Below are 19751 nucleotides of genomic sequence, written 5' to 3' on the forward strand. Positions count from 1 at the left end.
GCTGAGTGTTTCCAAACGGAGGAGTCTGTCTGGAATTGAAGCGTCAGCATCATTCCCGTCTGGTCTTTCTGCATCTCCCCCACCCGTGGCTCGGACCGATTGTTCTGGCTCTCTGGCTCTGCGCCGTGACAATTCCCGTAGTCACGATGCGTGGGACCCTCCTGCTGCTCCCCTGCCTCCCCTCCTGCCTGCACAGGGCTCGGAGTCAGCACAGGTTGGGGTGCACGCACAGGGCACATCTCTGCGGACGAGGGGCCGAAACCGGTCCCACTCTCCGCGTTCGGGACCGCACCCAACGTAAGGAACTCGTGTGAACTCGCCCTGCGGGAGGAGCGGGAGCCGATGGGAAGAGCCCTCTCCTGGCCCCGGATCCGCCACTGCAGCCTCTTACAGCTCATCACCATCCCGTCACTAATTAACGGCTCCTGAAGCATCTGTCCCCGCTCCAGCACCGCTCTCCGGAGGGGAAAAGAGATTTGGAGAGGCTGCGGGAAGACCGGGCTCTCCCCGCCTGCTTCAGCCTCCAGCCTTGCTCTGCTGCAGGGCAGAGCAACTGTCCCTGCAATAGGGACACTGTCCCACCTCTGTCCCCCTGTGCTGATGTGGCATCTGTCACCATCATGTCCTTTCAAGTGGGACATCAGATCAGACCTGGTGAGGCAAAAGTGGCCCTGGGAATGCCCATCCTCCCCAAGCCCTCCTCCCCCCCTGCTCACCTCAGGTAGGACCTGTCTCTCCTGCCCCAGGAAAGGGACCTCCTGCTTTCCATGTCCCAGACTGCCAAGATTCCAAATCAGGAGCATTTCTGCCCACCCCAGACTTTAGAGGAGTGTGACCTTGGGAGAGGGGGGTCCCCAATCCCTAAAACTGCTCCCAGCATCCTGCAAAACAGCTAAGATTTCAACCCAGCAGTGTTTCTGTGAAGGCTCCCTTCCCAGATTTTGCAGGAAGGCCAAGGACAGGGGTAGATGTTTTGAGGGCTGGAGCCCTTCTGCTCTGGAGACAGGCTAGGAGAGATGGGGGATGTTCAGCTGGAGAGGAGAAGGCCCTGGGGAGAACTAAGAGCCCCCTCCAGTTCCTAAAAGGGCTCCGGAGAGCTGGAGAGGGACTTTGGACAAAGGCCTGGAGGGACAGGACACAGGGAATGGCTTCCCATGCCAGAGGGCCGGGATAGATGGGATATTGGGAAGAATTTTTGGCTGTGATGGAGGTGAGGCTCTGGCACAGGGTGCCCATAAAAGCTGTGGCCACCCCATCCCTGGAAATGTTCAAGGCCAGGGGCTTGGAGCAACCTGGGACAGTGGAAGGTGTCCCTTCCACTGAGATGAGCTTTAAGGTCCCGTCCAACCCAAACCATTCCATGATCCTATGATGTGTGGTGGTACAGCTGCCCTCCCCTCTGCCACACAGGAACAGAGCCACAGACACAGGACCAGGAGCCGACAGTACAGGAGATCACTTTATTGAATCCAATGGTGTTAGACAGACGACTGAGAAGAGACATGCCAGTTGGTGCGGGCAGTGTGGGCAGCAGGAGCTGACTTGGTGCAGGGCTGGATTTGTTTCTGTCTTTTCAGAATATCCTCAAGCCTTTTCCTGGCTTCCTTTTATGTTTCTTTCAAAATTTCTTTGAAGTAAAAACAACTAATCGTGGAAAGAGTCCAGATGGTGTTTGTTTGTTCCCTATGATTGTTCCCGCAGCTATGTACAACGTGGGGCTGGGTCTCAACATCAGGTATAAAATGGAGCGAGTTTACAAACGTGGAGGGTGCAAGGAAAAAGCAAAAACAGACAGGCGAGAGCAGTAGAAATCTGGACCAAAATTTTAAAGAGAAATTTAAAAAGTGCTATAAAACCCCTCGGCAGGAATACCATGCAGTTAAGAAACACAAAACCCAGTCAATTACACAGATAATCTAGAACAGGAATTTGTCCATTTCATCTTTTATTTAATTAAAAAAAGGTTGTTTGTGTTTAATAGAAAAAAGCTAAAATTGTAAGGTTCAGGCCACCGGGCAGCAGCAGCTCAAGGGGGCAGGAGGGTGAGGCGCTGGCATCGCCCACCTCCAGCCCCTCAGGGGGGCTCCCAGGGACCATGGGCACCTTTGGGGGCAACTGGCACCTCTGGAGGTGGCAGATACCCTTGGGGGGTGACGGGTACCTTTGGAGGCAGCAAGCACCTTTGGGGACAACAGGCACCTTTGGGGGTGGTGGGCACCCTTGGAGGTGGCAGGAGGGTGAGTTAGTGCAATCCTTGGATCCCTTCCCTGGGGACAGAGGGGCTCAGCCCAGAGTCAGGGGCTGGCCCCGACAGCTGCCAGGCTCGGGGACATGAGGTGCTTGGTGTAAGCCAGAAGGAATCCATCAGGATCTGGCCCCTCTGGCCAGGTAACCCCAGCCAAGCCCCCCACCCTGCCCATCCCAGGGCCACCTGCTGGCATGGCCCTTCTCCGTCCCTCGGAGATTCCTCCTGGATCACACCCCGACCTGCCACTCGCCTCCAGCTGCTGGGGCCGGGGTGATGGGCTGAGGGGCAGCCCCGATCTGGGGAGGGACAGGACAAACCTGCAGGACACAGGCCAGGGGCTGCTCAGCAGTAGGCGACAGCTACGGTTTGGTCCAGGTTTGAGTAGCTCCCTGGGAGTGTCAGAAAAGAAAGCCCAGACAAGGCTGCCCCTCCTCCCATGGGACTCCTCAGGGCACCTGGGCACAGGGCAGCCCCCAAAGGTGCATCAGTCCTTTCCCACCCTGGGCACCAGAATCCCAAGGAGGGTGTGAGGGGCTGGAGGGGACAGCTGGGTCCCCACTGCCGACCTCGAGTGGCTGCTGGGCCGGAGTCTCATACAATCAGAAAATAAGTCAGCACAGCACAGTCATCACAGAGTACAAAAAAAACCCAAACCCAGGGACAAGGCGCAGGGCCGGGCCCCCCCAACCCACACAGGGCGTTCCACGACGGATCTATGTACAGCGAGTCCTCGACGGCGGCAACACAAGAGAAGGCAAACAGAAAGCCCTAACGCCCAAGCCAGCGTGGGGAGGAGATCCCGGGAGATCCCCATGGGAAGGGGCCGGGCTGGCCGGCCCCGGCGGCAGCGGGAGGCTGTCGGACAGACAGAGAAGTGGGAGAAGTGAGCACCATGGGGCGGCAAGGCAGGACACACCGGCCAAGAGCACCGAGGGCAGAGGGGGCGGCGGCCTCCGAGGGCACCGCGGGAGATGCCCATTCCAGAGGGGTGTGAGGCGTCCCTGAAGGCCACACCAGCTGCAGCACAGGGGGCTGAGGCAGCCCAGTCCCCAGCCTGGCAGAGTTTGGGGACAGGGTGGGCTCAGTTGATCTGGCCCTGGGGTCACCTCTCCTCATATGTCTCTCCAGGGCCCCGGATGAATGTGGGGGCTGAGCTGGAGGGCAGCTGAGCTGAGCTGAGCAGGGGTCCCCAGAGCCCAGGCAGGCACAGGGCGGGGGTGTGGACCTGCAGGGCACCCTGCAGCCATGGCTGGGGACAGGCCAGCGAGGGTGCTGCAGGCAGCAGTCCCAGCTTGGATAGTGCCAAGCACCTTCATTCCATCCCAGCCAAGCCGGCTTTGGGGACAGAGGACACTGGAGCTGGAGCAGGCCATGACAGCATTATCCCAAGCCCCATGTGCCCCCTTCCCGCATGGCCAGGGATTAAGGCACCACGGCAGCACCGGGGCTGACCCTCTCCATGGAATCTGGCCTTTTGACAATGTGGGATAAGGCCAGGAGGACACAAGGCAGCCCCAGGTGCCCCCAGAGCACCAACACAGACCCTGCCAGGCTGCAGGAAGGCACAGGGCCAGGGGGAGCAGGTGGCATGGGGAGCAACCCCAGGCTCATTGACCCACAGCCCCAGGCCTGGCAGCACCAAGGGGATGGGAGGCTGGTCATGCCCCCCTCCACCAAGGGGACAGGGATGGCACCTGGCTGCCCAGGGATGAGGCAGCAGCAGCAGCCTCCCCACGCCCCAGTACCTCAGGGAGGGGATGCCCCTGTGGCATTCCAGCCTGGTGGGAGACATTGTCCCGATGCCCTGTGCCTTTGAGGAGGGGGGAGTTGCCATGTGAGGGGCTGCTCTGGGAGCCTCCTGCTGCCACCGGCCTCCACACTGGCCTCCAAGTCCCACCTCAGCCAACGTGTGCAGCCCCAGGAGGTGGGTTCAGGGACTGGAGATCGTCCAGTGAGCACCAGTTCTGTGACAGAGGTGTTTTGAGTGGTGAAACCAACAGCTGCAAAAGAAACCAAAGGGGAAGCGCGCTGCTGCCAGGGAAGCAGTAGGCACCAGGCCACAGGCTCCAGGCCAGGAGAGCGAAGAACCAGAACAAAAAAAGGGACCAAAGCAAAGTCTGGACTCGGCCAAAGGAAAAGGGGAGGCGGGAAACAAAATAAAATAACCAAAGTAGGGTTTTTGGGCTGTCCTGGTCACAGCGGCTGCCGTGCAGGTGGAACGGGAACGCAGAGAGAGCAGCGAGAGCCATGCTGCCCTCGGCCGGCACGAGGCGGAAGCTCCACAGTGGAGGCTCTCTCGGCTTTGCCCAGTGGGTGCAGAGGGAGCTGGAGCCTCTCATGCTCATGTGCTTATCCTGCAGCCCGGGCTCCGCCTGTGCCCCCAGCTTCGGCCCAGGTGGCTCCCGCGGGGTCCCTGCCCCACGCAGGGGCCTTCCTGCAGCTCCCGGGAGCGGGAGCTCGGCCTCAGCGGTCGCCCTGGTCCCAAAGCCCAAGAGTTTGTAATAGAGACAGAAAAAACCAAGAAGAGAAACCAGGATTCCCCCAGGGTCGGGAGGGGAGATAGCAACTCGTGCTCTTTCACAGATGAGCTGAGTTTCCCCAGGCTCCACCAGGACACGCCAGAGCTCCGCTCGTCTCCTCTCCTCTCATCTCCGCTTGCTCACCAGCCCCACGCTCCTGGATGCCAAAGGAAAAGGAGAGCAGCCCAGCAGCAGCTCCCCTCCACCTGGGCTGGCACATCCGGGCCTCACAGAGTCGACTGCAGGTCGGGGTCCACCATGGTCTCACGGTCTGGAGACTCAATGTAGTTGGCGGCTTCCTGGAGCTTGAGCAGCATGGCCATCTGTGGGGACAGGAGCATGGCAGGAGCCCGACGGGGACAGGAGGCCCGCACGTGACTGGGGAGGCCACTTGGCCCTCCTTGCCCTCCCAAACCAGCCTTGCTGGGAAGCTCCTTAGCGGGTAGAGCAAATCCCAGAGACGCTGCAAAATCCCTCCCTTGTGCCAGGACCTGGCCTCGGGCACAGCTGGAATGCTCAAGACTTGGTGTGCCAAAGCAGCATCAGCTGGCATCACCTGCGGCAGCCAGCAGCCTCTCCAGGTGACACACCAGGACACGTATGAGCACACGCGTGCCTGCCTGTGGCTCTGCATGTGGACACAATGCCTCGTGGAATGCCATGTCCTGCCCTTCCACTGGCACGTCACCGTGTGTCCTGGTGTGCAGCCCACTTGCCAGTGCCACCACCCTGCACCCGCCTCTCCTCCCAGGAGCACAAAGTGTTTCTGCATCCCCAAATCAGGCTTTTTACACTGAGAATTAACTGGGAAAGCAAAGCTCAGCCCTGCTCTGCCTCAGCTCTTCCCAGCCCCTCCGGCTGCCCAGCATACCAGTGGGTCCGAGTCCAGGGAGCTGGGTGTCGTGTCCTTCACGCTGCGCTCCTCAGGGGGGGACACGGCACTGTGGGGCCCAATGGTGGGCGGGGGCAGGTGGTACAGCTTGGACTGGTCCTGCTGCGCTGACGGCCAGGGCAGGGTGTCCCGCACCCACTCCACGGGGTCCTCCCAGGCTGCCTTCTGCCCATGGACCTGTGGCAGGGAACAAGTGGCAGCCACCTCCTCAGTACATGCCGGAGCCAGCGATGTGGCACCCCGAGCCCCCCAGGACAGTGCTGTGTCCCACAACAGCCACAGGGCAGGGATCGACAGAGATGTCACCTGCAGCCACAATCCCAGTGCCTCCCCTCTCCCCCTGACCCATGACAGCTGTATCAGTGTGTCCCCGCACTGGTTTGTGTTCCCAGGTGCCAGCAGCACGCACTACCTTGAGCCCATCTTTCGCCCCCTCCTGCAGGTAAGGGATGATGGAGTTGTTCCACAGGTCGATGAACCAGGTCCGGAAATCCTCAATTCCAATGGGGCAGGACAGAAAGAAGCAGGGCCCTGTGGGGGGAAGGCAGACAGTGGAAATGGCAGCTGGGTCCCCCTCCTGCAGTCACTGGGCCTGTGGCTCACAGCACTGAGGCAGGCACACCTGGCTGGCAGGATGCCCTTGGGAACAGTGTCTAGGCACCATCTGCCTGCACAACGGGCAGACAGCATCTCCCAGGCAAGGAAGGGGGCTGCCAAGTTCAATCTATCCACCAGAAGCCTGGTGAGGCACGGGGGATCCACCTGGGAAAACACAGCTCCTCCATGCCCAGGGAAGGGTGCTGGGAGGACTGGCAGCCTTGGCTGACACCCTAGTGACAGCTCCCGAAGGAACAGACCACCCAGGGAAGAGCACCGCTTGTGTGCATCACCCACCAGCTGTGGTTTGTGGGACTGGGAGACACAGGGAACACGTCAGCCCCCCGAGCTCCTCGGGGAGGGTTTGGTCCCAGTCCCCGGAGCTCGCCCCAGTGCAGCTCGGGGCAGAGGAAGAAGGTGAGGCAAGGCCGTACCGATGAGGAAGTCGGATGTGCTGTGTTTTTCCAGAAAGGTGTGCAAATGGTACCAGAGCTTGGGCACCCAGTCCAGCACCCGCAGCAGCTCCTCCTTGTTGGCGTTGATGTCCGTGTCCGACTCCAGCAGCTTTCGCCGCAGGTAGCGCACCAGGAAGCCATTGGCTGGCTCCACGTTGTTGGAGAAGGTCAGCATCCTGAGGGAAGGACTCCAGTGGTCAGGGCTGGGTATCCACACAAGCTGCCCTGCTCCCCAACACTCTCGGGGTCCTCCTCACATCCCCACCCTGCATTTGCCTGAGGCTGGGGAATATCAGGTCCTTCTAGGATGGCAGGGACAGGCCTGGGGCTCAGTCCTAATCAGGGTCCCCACTCATAGGATGCGACCACAGAAATGCCCAGGTGCAAGTGATGGCTTCTGTCCCCCACAAAGCCACAAGGATGATCCCCAGGGATGTACAATTTCTACCTGAAGCTGAGATGGAGGCCGTGGTTTGGGGTCATCTTCACAGGCTGGTTGGTAGTCCCAATGATATATGGGCTGAGTGAGTGACAGAGAGACAAGATTCATGAGAAAAAGCCTCTGAGTCAGCCCGAGGCAGAGCTGATCTGGGCACAGCAGATGTGCAGCCTCATCCCCACAGCCCCGCGACCTCGCTGGGAGCAGCAGGGAGCAAGTGTGTGCCACGGGGCTGTGCTGGAGGGGTGCAGAGGGACTCTCACCATTTGTGGTACTTGCAGGTGAGTGCGCCATTGACGAGTTCGCTGATGGAGCCCGCCTCGCTGAGGTCGTCCAGGAGGATCACCAGCGGCACGTCCGCCGTGCCCGTCTCCCGGTCGATCTGGTTGGCCAGGTTGGACAGGTACAGCTGTAGATCCTGGACCAAACAAGGCCGGGTGTCACGTGGGGCCATGGCATGACAGCCAAGGGGACCATGGCACCAGTGCCCACAGGGATACTGCTGCGTGCCCTCACCTTACAGGACTGCTGGTGCATGTTGAAGGTGCTGACGATGCCCTCGGTGACGTCCCGACCCGAGCGCTCCACCAGGTACTCGGCAAGGCGGTTGGTCAGGTAGGTCTTGCCGGTGCCACTGGGCCCCGAGAGGATGAGGCGGCGGTGCTTCAGCAGGAGGCTGATGTAGTGCTGCATCATGGGCTTGGGGATGAGCGTTTCAAACACCAGGCTGTCCACACACTTCTCTTTCAAGCCTGCGGGCAGGGAAGGGCTGAGGGTCCCACTCACACCCTGCAATACCCTGAGACAGCAGGGACATGGCACAGCCATGGAGCCCCTATGCCACACTGACCTTTGAGCGTCACGACAATGCTGGTCAGGCCCCGGCGGCACAGTGGCAGCTCCGGCGGCTCCGTGTCCAGCACCCGCTTGATGTGGCTGATGCTGTAGCCATAGACGGACTCGGTGCTGAGCCCCAGCGTGGATGCAGGATCCATCTTGGTGATGTAATCCTACAAGGAGAAGGACAGGGCTGTCAGTGCTCCTGAGGGCTGGCAGAAAGCAGCTCCCAGAAAGCTGGAGAGAACCTGGGCCAGGGAATAGCAGGCGTGGTGGAGTAGTGTGGAAGGATGGCTCTCTAAAGAGTGTTCTTCATGCTCCTACCTTGAACACCTGGCAGACAGCCTCATCCAGCATCTTCCAGTCCACCTTCCCGCTCACCTTGGTCCAGCCCAAGAAAAACTCCTGCTGCTTGAGGTCCTAGGAGCCAAGGCAGAGGTGTGCAGTGTTGGAGCACCACATCCAGCCCCAGGAGGCATCCTCTGCCCCTTGGCCAGGGCCATGACATGGTGACAGGTCAGGGTCCCCAGACAGCCCACACTTACCCCCTTAATGATGTGCTGGGGCGGCATGCGCACCACAATCCGCAGCGTCAGCTCATCCTTCTGGGTGCCAGCGCTGACAGCATCCATGGGGGACACGTCTGGGGATGGAGCAGTGAGGCTGTGCTGGCAAGGGGAGCCGAGCCACCAGGCCTCCTGTGTCCAGCCAGAGGCAAATCCTGCTGTGGCTGACAGCAGCACCGGCAGCACGGCAGATCCCCTGCTCGCTCCAGGTGAGCAGCAGCACTTTCCCTCCCCACAATCCTCCCTCTATCCCAGCCCTTCCCCATCTGCCAGCAGCTCTGTCACCCCTACCTGTATCCCCCAGGCTGGGGCTGAAGGCATGGCCAAGGGTGAGACCCAAGGAGCGCCGTGGTGAAGAGGAGGCCGATGTGCTCGTGACATGGCTGGGAACGGAACCTGGCACTGCTGAGGGCCCTGGGGCCACCTTGAGACGGTCGTTCTCGGCCTTCAGGAGATCCACCTCCAGCTGGGGCAGAACGAGGTAGGGCACAGGGTAAGGAGCTGTACGCCAGCAGCACCCTGGGGTGCAGCACAGTGACTGTGGGCACCCTGGTACTGAGAGCAGCCACGCTGCTGGCAGGGGTCCTCACCTGCATGTTGTGCATGGTCTCCCGCAGCTGCTCCAGCTGGTGGGCTGAGTTGAGAGCCTCCAGGCGGATGTCTGTCAGCTTCATCTCCTTCTCCCACAGCTCTGACCGCAGCTCTGACACCTCCTTCTTCTCAGGCTCGCCCTCGCTGTGGGCCTGGAAGAGCCTGGGCCAAGGGAGAGACCAGGTCTCGCACATGTCTCTGGCAGAAGCCTGTAGGCCCTGCCACTGGCCCTCCCCAGCCCCACGTACTCAGCTGTGTCGATGCCCACAGAGGAGGATGTGGAGGATTTGATGGAGGGTGAGGCGGTCTCTGTGGAGCCATGCTGTAGCTTGGGGGAGGAGGGGGCCGACGAGTCTGGCGTGGCGATCTCCTCAATGTCCGAGTAGGACGAGGCTGATTTGGGGCCCTTCTTGATGCTGAAGGCCTTATTGAAGGAGCTGCGTAGCTACAGGAGAGGGAAATGTTCTTGTTAGAGACAGTCTGAAGTGCAGCCTCGCAAGCAGAGACCTGGTCTGGTCCTGCCCTGTCTGCCCAGGACCCACAGACAGTCTGAGCTGGGACCAGTACAACCACACCCATCACAGAGGCAGCACCACCACCATGCTGGGGAAGGCTCCAGCCTGACCCTGCTCTGCTGGCACAGCAAACGGATGGGGTGCACAGCCCTTTGGGCACCACTCACCCAGATGGCACCAGAGCCCCGAAGAGCGGGACCCATGTCCTGGTCAGGATGTCTCCCAGCCCTGCTCCCCACCAGCACCTACACCAGGCTGTTCAGGCATGGCACCAGCACCCCGGTCCATTGGGATGGGCTAATCCATCCCCACATTGACTCCACCACAGCCATTGCAGCAAGAGGCATTTACAGGGATGTCCCTTGCTCCAGCCACTGCAGAGCCAGCCCCACACCTCCCTCTGCCCCCTGGATCCTGCTGGAAGCGTAGAGGGGCAGCCAGCCCTCCACAGAGCATGCCGGTGTCTCGTCCGAGCATGCAGCATGCACACAGCACACACAGAGCAGTGGGTGGGTGAGCAGTGGGCTGGGGCCGGGGTGGGGATGGACACTGCACACAGATCAAACTGGAGCCAGGTCCCACCAGCCGGTGGGAGAGCAGCAGGACGGGCACCCTGGGCTCACAACATGTGCTCTGGAGCGCCAGGGCCTGCTCCAAGGGAAGGTGGGAGGAAGAAGGGATGGAGAATACGCAGGATCTGTCCCAATCCCCACAGACACCAGCAGACTCCTCTAGGGTGTCCCCGAAAGCAAAAGCATTGCATTTCAGTGTAAACGAAGTGGGTATCCAGCTCTGCTGATGGTGGAAGCAGGGGAGCACTATGTGGGTGCTGGCAGGGACAGAGCCTCTTGAGACCACGAGGCAGCACTGGAGAGGCAGAGATGGGCAGTGCCACACCCCAGTGCCCTCAGTGCCGCTGGCAGGGCTGCACCAAGGTCCCCATCCCAAACGATCCAGTTACAAGAAGTCAGGAGAGTGCCTGCCTTCCCTAGGCAAGCAGGGGACTGTTCCCATCCACAGGACAGGTCCCATCCGAGCCTTTCCTGCTGCCTCTGGGCAGTTCAACCCCCTCCTTGTGGGTGCATATTTGTCCTTAACATCAAAGGAAGCAGCCAAGGTGAGCACAGCCTGGCTGGGGACCCAGGATGGCCTGTGCTGGGGTTAGTGCCAGTGGGATGGATGGGATGGGGATTGTATGAGCACCGTCCCATGAAATGGAGCAAGGGCCCTGGCTGGGCACAGCATGTGGTGGAGGGGACAGCATGGGACTTACCTCATACACCTGGAAAAAAAGGGTTGAGGTCAGCATAGGGGGAGAGAAACAAAACAAAGCAAGACTTAATCACACATCCAGCTCAGAGCTGCCTGGTGCAGGGAAGGGGCTGCCTGGCCGAGGTGTCGGCCCTCCACACGGTCAGAGCCTGCGTGCGCAGGAGGGAGACAAGGGGGAATACACAAGGAAGCAGGCATGCAGGGCCAGGACTGGGAAACTCCTGAAGGGGCTGGAGAAGTCCCAGCCAACAATTCAAGACACAAATCCATGGCAGCTACAAGCTCCTCACCACTGCTGTCCCCAGGGGACAGGGGGCACAAACACTACGAGGCCAAGGCAGACCAAGAGCAGCTGTTTGTGGGGCTGACCCTGAGCAGACCCTGCCAGTGGCTCCCCAAGCCCCACTTCTCCTGCCAGTGCCCCATCCAACCCACCCAGCTCTTCTTCTTCTTCTTTTTGGCATCAGCGTCCTTGCTGCTGCCGATGCTGGAGTGGCTGGTGATGCTGTTGAGACTGGAGATGCTGTCAGAGGAGTTCTGCCGCTTGATGCGCAGCTCTGGGGTCCGCCAGAGAAGGAGAAGAGATTGGGAAAGGAGGGATCAGCCACCTGCAACTCCCCCAGTGCCAGAGCACCCTATGGTCCCCCCCTCCCTACACCCAACCCCTCCTCCCACCCAACACCTTCAGAGCTCCTGGAACCACCCTGTAACAATGACATGGGGCTCAGACACCACATGGGCGCTGCCAGAGAGATGCCCAGGGCACATATCACCCTGCTGCTGTCCCAGGCCATCTCCCTGACAGTTCCTTGCATTCACACTGGGGTTTTGGGGCTAGAAACAGCACTTACGGGAATAAAGTCAAGATCAGCAGGCAAAACTGGCTGTTGGCAAACAGCCTGGCAAAGGGGTCTCCCAAGGCTGACAAACAACCCATTCCCCTACATGCCAGCACTGCGACCTCCCATGGTGACAGCTCCGGCTGTCCATCCCTGGTTTCAGATGCTCAAGGATCCCAGGTGGGGAAAAATTGCTGCCCAGGGCACCCTTCCTCCAGATGAACTTCCCCCATGAGAGGGTGTGCCCTGGGGCCCTGTGCCAGTCCCAGCAGGAGCATCCCAACTCAGGAAAGGCTGCAGCATCATGCCTTACCTTTGGGGGTGACATCAGTGCCATTCAGAGCACCCTGGATCACAGCCTGGGCCTCTGAGTTCTTCTTCTTCAGGAAGTCAATGGTCTCTCGCAGGTCCAGCAGCTCCGTATCCTGGGGGAGCAGAGTTGGGAGTCATGGAGTGTATCCCAATGGTGCAGAGCCCACCCCAAGAACACCCTTGGGGCAATGGCCCAAGTCCAGCACCCCGCAGCCCCACGAGCCCCACTGAGCACTGCGATACACCCACCTTCTCCTCGGCGGTCTCAGCCAGGTGCCGCAGGCGGGATGTCATGCTCACCAGGCTCTGCTCGAAGGCTGCCACCAGGTTGGCCTGGAAGAAGGGGAGAAACAGGTGAGCCCTCACATTTGGGCGAACACCCATGGGCAGGTGAGCACCCACTGCCAGGTGTGCGATGTGGAAGGCTGAATGGGAAATCAGGGCTCCTATGGGCACATCCAGCACCAGCCCCATGCCCTGCACGGATGGAGCGGGGTGTCCCACAGGGGCTCCCGTGGGGACTCACGTTAGCCGACAGCTGGGACGTCAGCGTGGCCACCTTCTCCTGCGAGGACTCCAGCTCACGGCGCAGCTTGCGGATTTGCTACGGGGAGAGCGCAGAGGGATGAGAGGGGCCAGGCACTCGCCCTCACTGGGGGCAGGGGCAGGCATGAGCAGAGGGTGTGGGCTCACCTCAGACTGCATCTTCTCCTCAGCCTGCAGCATGAGAGCAGAGAGAGACAGACAGACAGAGGCAGGCAGTCAGGGGGGCAGCGAGGCACAGACAGGCTCAGCGCCAGGCAGAGGCATGCACAGAGCTCCCCCCAGTCCCACCCAGACCCCCAGCCATGCACAAAGCAGCGCAGCACAGAGGTGGCTCTTACGGAGGAGTAGGTGGAGGACGCGCTGGAGGCCAGGGACAACACCGATCCGTGAACTGCAACACAGGAAAACCCGGGCTGTCAGGGTGCCCTGGAGAGCAGCACCCAGGGGCTACAGCTCAGGGCTCTCAGTGGTGGAGGGCTCTGAGGCGGCCTGGAGGAGGCATAGAGTGGGATGGCAGATGCTCAGCACTGCCTGTTTCTCAGTGCATGCCTGGTGGCCTCCCTGGGCCACATGGCAGGGAATACCCTCCACCTGCACCCTCCTCTCTGGGGAACCTGGGGGCTCTGCTGCCCTCCCTGTCTGCTTGGGTCCCCTCTTCCGCAGTGTCACAGCACCCTGGCGGCAACCCAAGGACACTGGGTACCCATGGGGGTCAGGGCAGACCCAGGGCTGATGCCAGTGTAGAGTCCACCAGGCCCCTCAGGGCTGTTGTCCCTGCTCTGACACCAAGAACGGGACACGCTGACCCATCCAACAATGCCATGGCAGCACCAGTAGGGACAAGGGTGCAGGGAGCCCCACCAACCCCCTGCAGCCTCCTCTGCCTGGGCAGGAGCGCAGCACACTCTCACCATCGTCCACAGGGTCCCGGAAAGAGCCCGAGCGGATCATGCCCTTGGGCTTGTCGGCCAGGGAGAGGGTGCTGCCCATCTGGGAGGTGCTGTACAGCTCGAAGGTGGAGTCGTGGGTGGGGATGCTGTTGGAGCGGGTGATCCGCGGGGTTGCGGTGGCAGTGGGGCTCACTGCAAGGAGAAAGCGGGGAGGAAGCAGGGTCAGAGTGACGCTGGGGACCTGGCATCAGGACGGGGAAGCAGGACTGGGAGCGATCCACGAGAGCTGTGATGCAGTGAGGAAGCAGGGATTGTGGTCCCAAAGCAGGGAGGGGCTGGGGAAAGCTAAAAGGCAGGTTGATGCTGGGAAGACCTGGACACCAGCACCAAGGTGATCACAGGGCTGAGAAACAAATCCATTGCCCCAGGGCCAAGTGGGCACCACTATGCCACAACCCATCACCTGCAGGTGCAGGAGTGGAGCGTGCTGCCCCAACCTGTCTGCCTGGACCCCCCAGACCCTCCAGGAACATGCAGGTCCTGGTCAGATCAGGGCAGGGCTTACTCCTTGCCCTGCCAGTCACCCCCAGAGGAGCAGTTGTGGCCTGAGACCCAAAGGTGGATGAGATGCCCTGAAGCAGAGGTGATGGACACCCCTGGTCCCAATCCAGCACCAGAAGCACCAGGTGCTGGTGGTGTCAAGGAGACAAGCAGCGCCCTGGGGAGCACTAGCACATCTCGCGGGGAGCACAGGGAGCAGGAGGGAGCAGGAGGGAAGGGGCCGGCAGCGGAGGGCACTGACCAATGCTGGTGAGCGGACCCTTCCCGACCAGCGCCATGGGGAGGGCGGGGGGTGAGGGCAGCTCCTGCTGCTCGTCCGACTCGGGGAGCCCGCTGACTGCGTGTGAGTGGCGCCGCTCCTTGGCCTCCTCCTGGGAGTGGAGCTGGTACCTGGGGAGCCGCAGACAGGCACGGTAAGATTGACCAGCACCGTCCAGTTCCTGCCCACCGCACTGCGGCCCAGCTTCCCTGGTTCGGGGGCACCGCCCTGGAATGCCCCACGTGCCCCCTCTTCCCACCCCAGCACCACCCAAAAGTGATTTGGGCTCTTTTACCTCAACCCTTTCTTGGGCAGCGTGTTCCTGTCACGGTTGGCACTGGAAGGGAAGGAAAGATCAGTGACATCCCTGCACAGACTAGGGAAGGAACGATGGGGATTGAGCTGCAGGAACAGGGAGCTTTTCCCTAGAAATGTAGCAGGAAGAGACTCTGAAGCAGGCAAAGGGCATTGCAGGACAGCAGGGAGCGATGTGAGCCCATGAAGGTGCTGCAGCAGCCCCCTGCCCTCCTTCTGGCCATACCTGTCCAGATGTGTGAGCCGGGGGCTCCCACTCCAGCCCAGCTCTCCTGCCTCTTCTTCCTCCTCTTCCTCCTCTGTGCTGGCAGGGGGTGCAGCAGCAGGGGCGGGGGTGGTGGTGCTGCCCCCTGAAAAGGCACTGGGCAGGCTCATGGGCATCTGCAGGGACTCCATGCTGCGGTGAAGGCTGGAGAGCTTGGGGTACATCCTGCCCTCCTTGGGGACACTGAAGCCACCCATGAGCTCCAGGCCCTGGGAGAAGCTCGCCGAGTTGATATTGAGGATGGGGGCAGGGCTGGGGCTGAAGCAAGGTGCGAGGTGCCCGCCGGCCGGGTGCAGGTCCTGGAGCTTGGCAGTGTGTGGGGTGTGCAGCTCACTGGAGGAGGGCAAGTCCAGGCTGTTGGAGTTGACCTTGTCCAAGTTGGCCAGTGAGGGAGGCTTCACATAGGTCTTGGCAGCCGCTCTGGAGGGGGGAAATGGGTAAGGAAACAGGTGAGACTCAGGTACTGGTGCTGGGCACAGCCGTGCCAGGCACCTGCTGCCCTCACAGGTGGAAGGACCATACCTGAGAGGTGTAGGGGGCAGCTCGGCCACCTTGGCTGCTGGCGGGAGGTTGGCCTGGGCTTTTGGAGTGCTCTCAGGTGAGCTGGCACTCTTCAGCGTGCCACACTCGGAGTCAAGTGCCACTGCCTTGGCCTTGGCCTTCTCCTTCTCACGGTCTGTCTGATTCACAGGGGCTGGTGTGCCACGGCCAGTGCCAACCTTGGATGGCTCCTTGAGCCGCGACACCGAGATGCCGCCTGGCTTGGTGCTCAGCAGGCTGGGGTCAATGCTGCTGCTGACCGGCCGGGCTGTGCTGCGGCCCCCGGTCACACTCATGGAGCTGGATTTGGCCGGCCGGGGCAGGCTGCGGTATTGGATGTTGGAGCGAGCCCCTGGGGCCAGGAAACCAGGCTCAGGTGCGTTGGAGACATCAAGGCTTGTTTTCCTCCCACTGACTGGCTTAACAGGGATGCCAGAGCTCTTCTGGATCTTGCCGAGTGTGGCCGAGCCCCCAGCCTGCATGACAGTGGCCGTGCCGGTGGCAGGAGCTGGTTTCTTGTAGCCAAAGGAGCTGGAGGACGAGGGGCGTGCAAGCCCTGATGGCGGCTTCTTGGCATCAGCGGCACGGTCACGGCCGGCATCGGAGGAGGAGCGCTGCAGGCCCGTGTTCTTCACTGACAGCTTGCTCTTGTCGGTGACTTTGGTCTCTGGCTTGCCTGCTGGCAAAGAAAGGACAGGTTAGCGTCCCAGGAGGCTTTGGGGACATTTGGAAGTGAATGAGCCCAGACAGGACATGGGCACCAGAGATGCAGGGATGTGATGGAGAAGGGACATGCCAGACCCTTGGTGCACTCAACGACCCCCCAGCCTGGTGCGTGGACATGAGACCATGGGGCAGGCACAGACCCCAACCTGCCCGCGCTCCGCAACACAGCCCTGCCTCCCCTTCCAGCCCACACCCAGCTCCCAGGTCTGAGCACAGCCACTGGCTATCCCACGGCCAACATGCTTGGGGGAAGGCACATAAAGACACCACCCAACCTTCTCCCCATCAAAGGAGCTGGACCCTGCCCAAACTGGTTTTTACCTGCTACTTTGAGGGTGCTCTGGGCCGTGTGGGTGATGGGGGAGGTCACAGCCACCGGAGGAGTCTTGCCCTTCTTGAGGGAGCCCGGGGTGCCCAGGCTGACAGGCTTCTTCAGCTCACCACCCTTGGGACCCTCCTCGCCACCCTCCGAGGGCTCCCGCCGCCACTTGGAGGAGCCATGCTCCATCTTGAGGCTGCTGCTGTCGTAGTCCAGCTTCTTGGGCGCCTTCTCGTCACCCTCACCGTACCAGCTCAGTCCGCTCTCCGCCAGTGAGCGCTTCTCCGAGTCCGTGCGCAGCTGGGGGCAGAGTGGAGTGAGGGGCACTCCTGGCACCCACCCCAAACCCATCCCCAGAGAGCATCAGCCAGCTGGGAGAAGGATGAAGCAGACACCCTGTGCCATCCTTGTTTCCTCACACTGGCACCCACCCTCCCCTCTTTCCCACTGAGGTGGTGGCACCAAGCCGGGATCGGTGCCGGGAAGGGTCCGGGTGCCACTGGCACCTACCGCTATGGCCGAGTTCCTGCGCGAGGCGGTGGGGGTGGAGGGCAGGGAGTTGAGCGAGGAGCTGGCATTGAACTCCTCCGAGCTGAGGTTGTCGGAGGCATCGCTGAGGCCACTGCTGATGGAGCTGCTCTCATCCCAGCTGTGAGGGAGAGACAGCATCAGACCCCTGCCCAGCCCAATGGGTCCCACCACTCGCAGGATCTCCCTGCTCTAGAGGCTGCCAGGGCAAAAAGCTGCTCCTGGTAGTGCCCATGGCAGGGACGTGGCATGCAGGGCCCACGGCTGGCTCCAGCCCAGCCTGGCATGGGCTCATGTCCCTCTGGCGCACAAGGCTCAATGACCCTACATCTCCCCATGAAGGCTCTGTGGAGCTTTGGTGGGGATGGAGGGACATGTGCAGCACGGGAAGCCAGCACCCACGCCACAGGGCTGGCAGCACCACAGCTGGCAACAAGTCCCCGGCAACCTGCTCTGACCCTGCAGGAGGGTCGCGATTGTCAGAAAGGGCAGGACTGCTGGAATAAACAAACCAGCTGGCCTGCGGCATCCACCCTTCCTCGGGTGGTCCGCACCCACTGCACCCTGCTGCCCCTCTCCAGCCCCCAGCAGCCACAGGCAGCAGGGCTGGGATCTGCTGCTGTGCCAAGGTGGCTGCTCCATGCCGGGGCTCAGCCGAGTGTGCAGAAGCCCATCTGCAGGGCCGTCAGTCAGCACCATACTGGGGCAGCAGCTGCTTGGGTGCCCCACGGGCCCGGCTGGCTCCACAGCGTGGGGCTGTGCCCACGGCGATCTGGCACAGACGGGCATGGAGCACCCTCCAGCAGGATGAGCACAGCCCCTTTCAGGTCAGCAGCTGAGTAGGCCAGTGAGGCCCCGCAGCCTTCAAGGGCCTGTGAGAGCCTGGGGGAGACAACACTGGAACAGGCTGCCCAGAGAAGCTGTGGCTGCCCCATCACTGAAATGTTGAGGGTCAGGTTGGATGGGGCTTGGAGCAACCTGGTCTAGTGAAAGGCATCCCTGCCCTTGGCAGGGAGTGGCACAAGATGAATTTTAAGGTCCCTTCCAACCCAAACCATGCCATGATTCTGTGACAAGCTGTGGCGTAGGAGTGGGGAGCAGAGCTGGGAGCTGCAGCCAGCCTCAGTCCCTGCAAGAGATGCCTGTTTCTCTACATCGGGGCCACAGAGGTGCAAGAGAAGTCCAGCAAACACCAGAGCCCCCGCAGCAGTGGAAGAGCAAAAGCAACAGCCACCACCATCCCTGTCCAGTGCCCAAAGCTCAAGAGGGAGCAACAAAGGCAGCTCCAGCACCATAAGACCTGCACTGCATGTCCTGCTCTTTCCATCAGGGAAGAGTTCATCAGACACTGGCCAGAGCCAGGATGGACACAGCCCCCTGTGTCCCCACAGCAGCTTCTGAGACAGAGCCAGCAGGTGCTGCTGCCCAGGAAGAGATTTCAATAGGATCATGCACCCAGGATGTGCTGCTGAGCTCCTAAGCTCCAAGCCATGTCTCACCACCAGCCCTATGCCTAGGCTGAGTCCCAACTGGAACGGAAATCCCCACCCCAGAGCCTGGAGCAAAGCTCCTCTCCCAGCCTGGCATCACCTGGCAGCAGGCAGTGCCAGGAGTGAGGCCAGGCTTTGTAGGGCTGTGTCCTACAGGCACACAGCTGGGGTCACATGTGCTGCTGGGTGTCTGAGTTTGGCTTTTGGGGCTGTGCAGGGAAACCCCAAATGCTCTCCCAGCCATGCATACGACACCCCCACTGCCCCAGGCATCCAGAGAGCCACAGAGAAAGGGGCACAGAGTTAGAGGCTAAGCCAAGGCAGGAGGTGACTCCAAATCCTCCTCGGCAACCCCGTGCTAAGGAAAGACAACATGGAAGGTCACATTGCAAAATCACTAAAACCATGGGGTGAGGCTGGGGAGCCAGCTGCACACTGCGAGGCTGTCTCTGACTCTCTTATGGGGCGCACGGCTGGTGCACTGAGGGATCCCCCAAACTGGCACGTATATGCCATAGGCAGCACAGCAAGGAAAGCCTCAGCCACAGCACCACTAGCCCCTCAGCAAGCACAAACTCCTGGAGCATGGCCGAGCCCTGGCACCTCGAGTGCCCCCTGAACCCACACATGGGGGGCAGCCATGTCACAGTGTCACTCCGGGATAAAACTCACCCCCTGCTTTGTGCTCCATCCCCTCCGTCTTACCCAGGGCCATTCCCAGCTCCTGCAGACGGTCCCGCACCAAACCCACCCGCAGGCAGCCCCGCGGCAGCTCCCGGGGACGGGGATGCTCAAGGGCAGCGTGTCCGTTCTGCCGCGCTCCGCGGCGCCGGCGGGCGGATGGGACCCACCGGGTGCGGGATGGCCCGGCACGGTCCCGGACATGAGCACCCTGGCCCCAACCCCGGCCCAGGAAGGCGGCTGCACCGGGAGGCACCGGGAGATGGACCCGGACCACCGCGCGGTGCGCGGGGATGCTCCCCTCCGCTGCGCCCCGGCCGCGCCCCGGCTCGGAGCTCCCCGCTCGGCAGCCCCGGGGTCAGCGCCGACGTCCGGGGGCACCGGAGCCTCGGGAGCCCCGCGGAGGGTGGCCCGGCCGTACTGCAGGTGGGGGGCGGGGGCCGGGGCGGAGGATGGGGGTGCCGGGGCGGAGGATGGGAAGGCCCGCGGGAGCCGCCCCGATGCCCCGATGCCGCGGTGCCGGGCGCGGCCGCGCTGCCCCGACCCCCC

General features: G+C 61.7%; 1 protein-coding gene across 7 annotated transcripts in view; it reads right to left on the reverse strand.

Moving 5' to 3' along the window:
* Positions 1-1441: 1441 nt before the first annotated feature.
* The window catches only part of NAV1 (neuron navigator 1), a 74369-nt gene continuing 56059 nt past the window's right edge, over positions 1442-19751 (reverse strand). The window contains exons 7-33 of one of the 7 annotated variants that reach the window (XM_042015902.1): positions 17014-17152; positions 16506-16803; positions 15441-16134; positions 14880-15338; positions 14634-14675; positions 14321-14469; positions 13540-13710; positions 12967-13019; positions 12776-12799; positions 12609-12686; positions 12332-12415; positions 12084-12195; positions 11367-11488; positions 10933-10941; positions 9393-9589; positions 9144-9306; positions 8845-9019; positions 8533-8630; positions 8312-8407; positions 8001-8160; positions 7667-7902; positions 7414-7568; positions 7160-7231; positions 6691-6887; positions 6072-6190; positions 5639-5836; positions 1442-5090 (exon numbers count right to left, since the gene is read on the reverse strand). In XM_042015902.1, coding sequence (XP_041871836.1) covers positions 4995-5090; positions 5639-5836; positions 6072-6190; positions 6691-6887; positions 7160-7231; positions 7414-7568; positions 7667-7902; positions 8001-8160; positions 8312-8407; positions 8533-8630; positions 8845-9019; positions 9144-9306; positions 9393-9589; positions 10933-10941; positions 11367-11488; positions 12084-12195; positions 12332-12415; positions 12609-12686; positions 12776-12799; positions 12967-13019; positions 13540-13710; positions 14321-14469; positions 14634-14675; positions 14880-15338; positions 15441-16134; positions 16506-16803; positions 17014-17152 — 4396 coding nt within the window. In that variant the 3' untranslated portion in view covers positions 1442-4994. Of the gene's footprint in view, positions 5091-5638; positions 5837-6071; positions 6191-6690; positions 6888-7159; positions 7232-7413; positions 7569-7666; positions 7903-8000; positions 8161-8311; positions 8408-8532; positions 8631-8844; positions 9020-9143; positions 9307-9392; positions 9590-10932; positions 10942-11366; positions 11489-12083; positions 12196-12331; positions 12416-12608; positions 12687-12775; positions 12800-12966; positions 13020-13539; positions 13711-14320; positions 14470-14633; positions 14676-14879; positions 15339-15440; positions 16138-16505; positions 16804-17013; positions 17153-19751 lie in introns of all 7 variants that reach the window. The other 6 variants (XM_042015901.1, XM_042015904.1, XM_042015905.1 and 3 more) reach the window with 6 other exon arrangements.

Source organism: Corvus kubaryi, unplaced genomic scaffold, assembly GCF_017639235.1.
Source record: "Corvus kubaryi isolate FWS band 111438036 unplaced genomic scaffold, C.kubaryi_AGA036_p1.0 split3-37355, whole genome shotgun sequence".
Taxonomy (NCBI): Eukaryota; Metazoa; Chordata; class Aves; order Passeriformes; family Corvidae; genus Corvus; species Corvus kubaryi.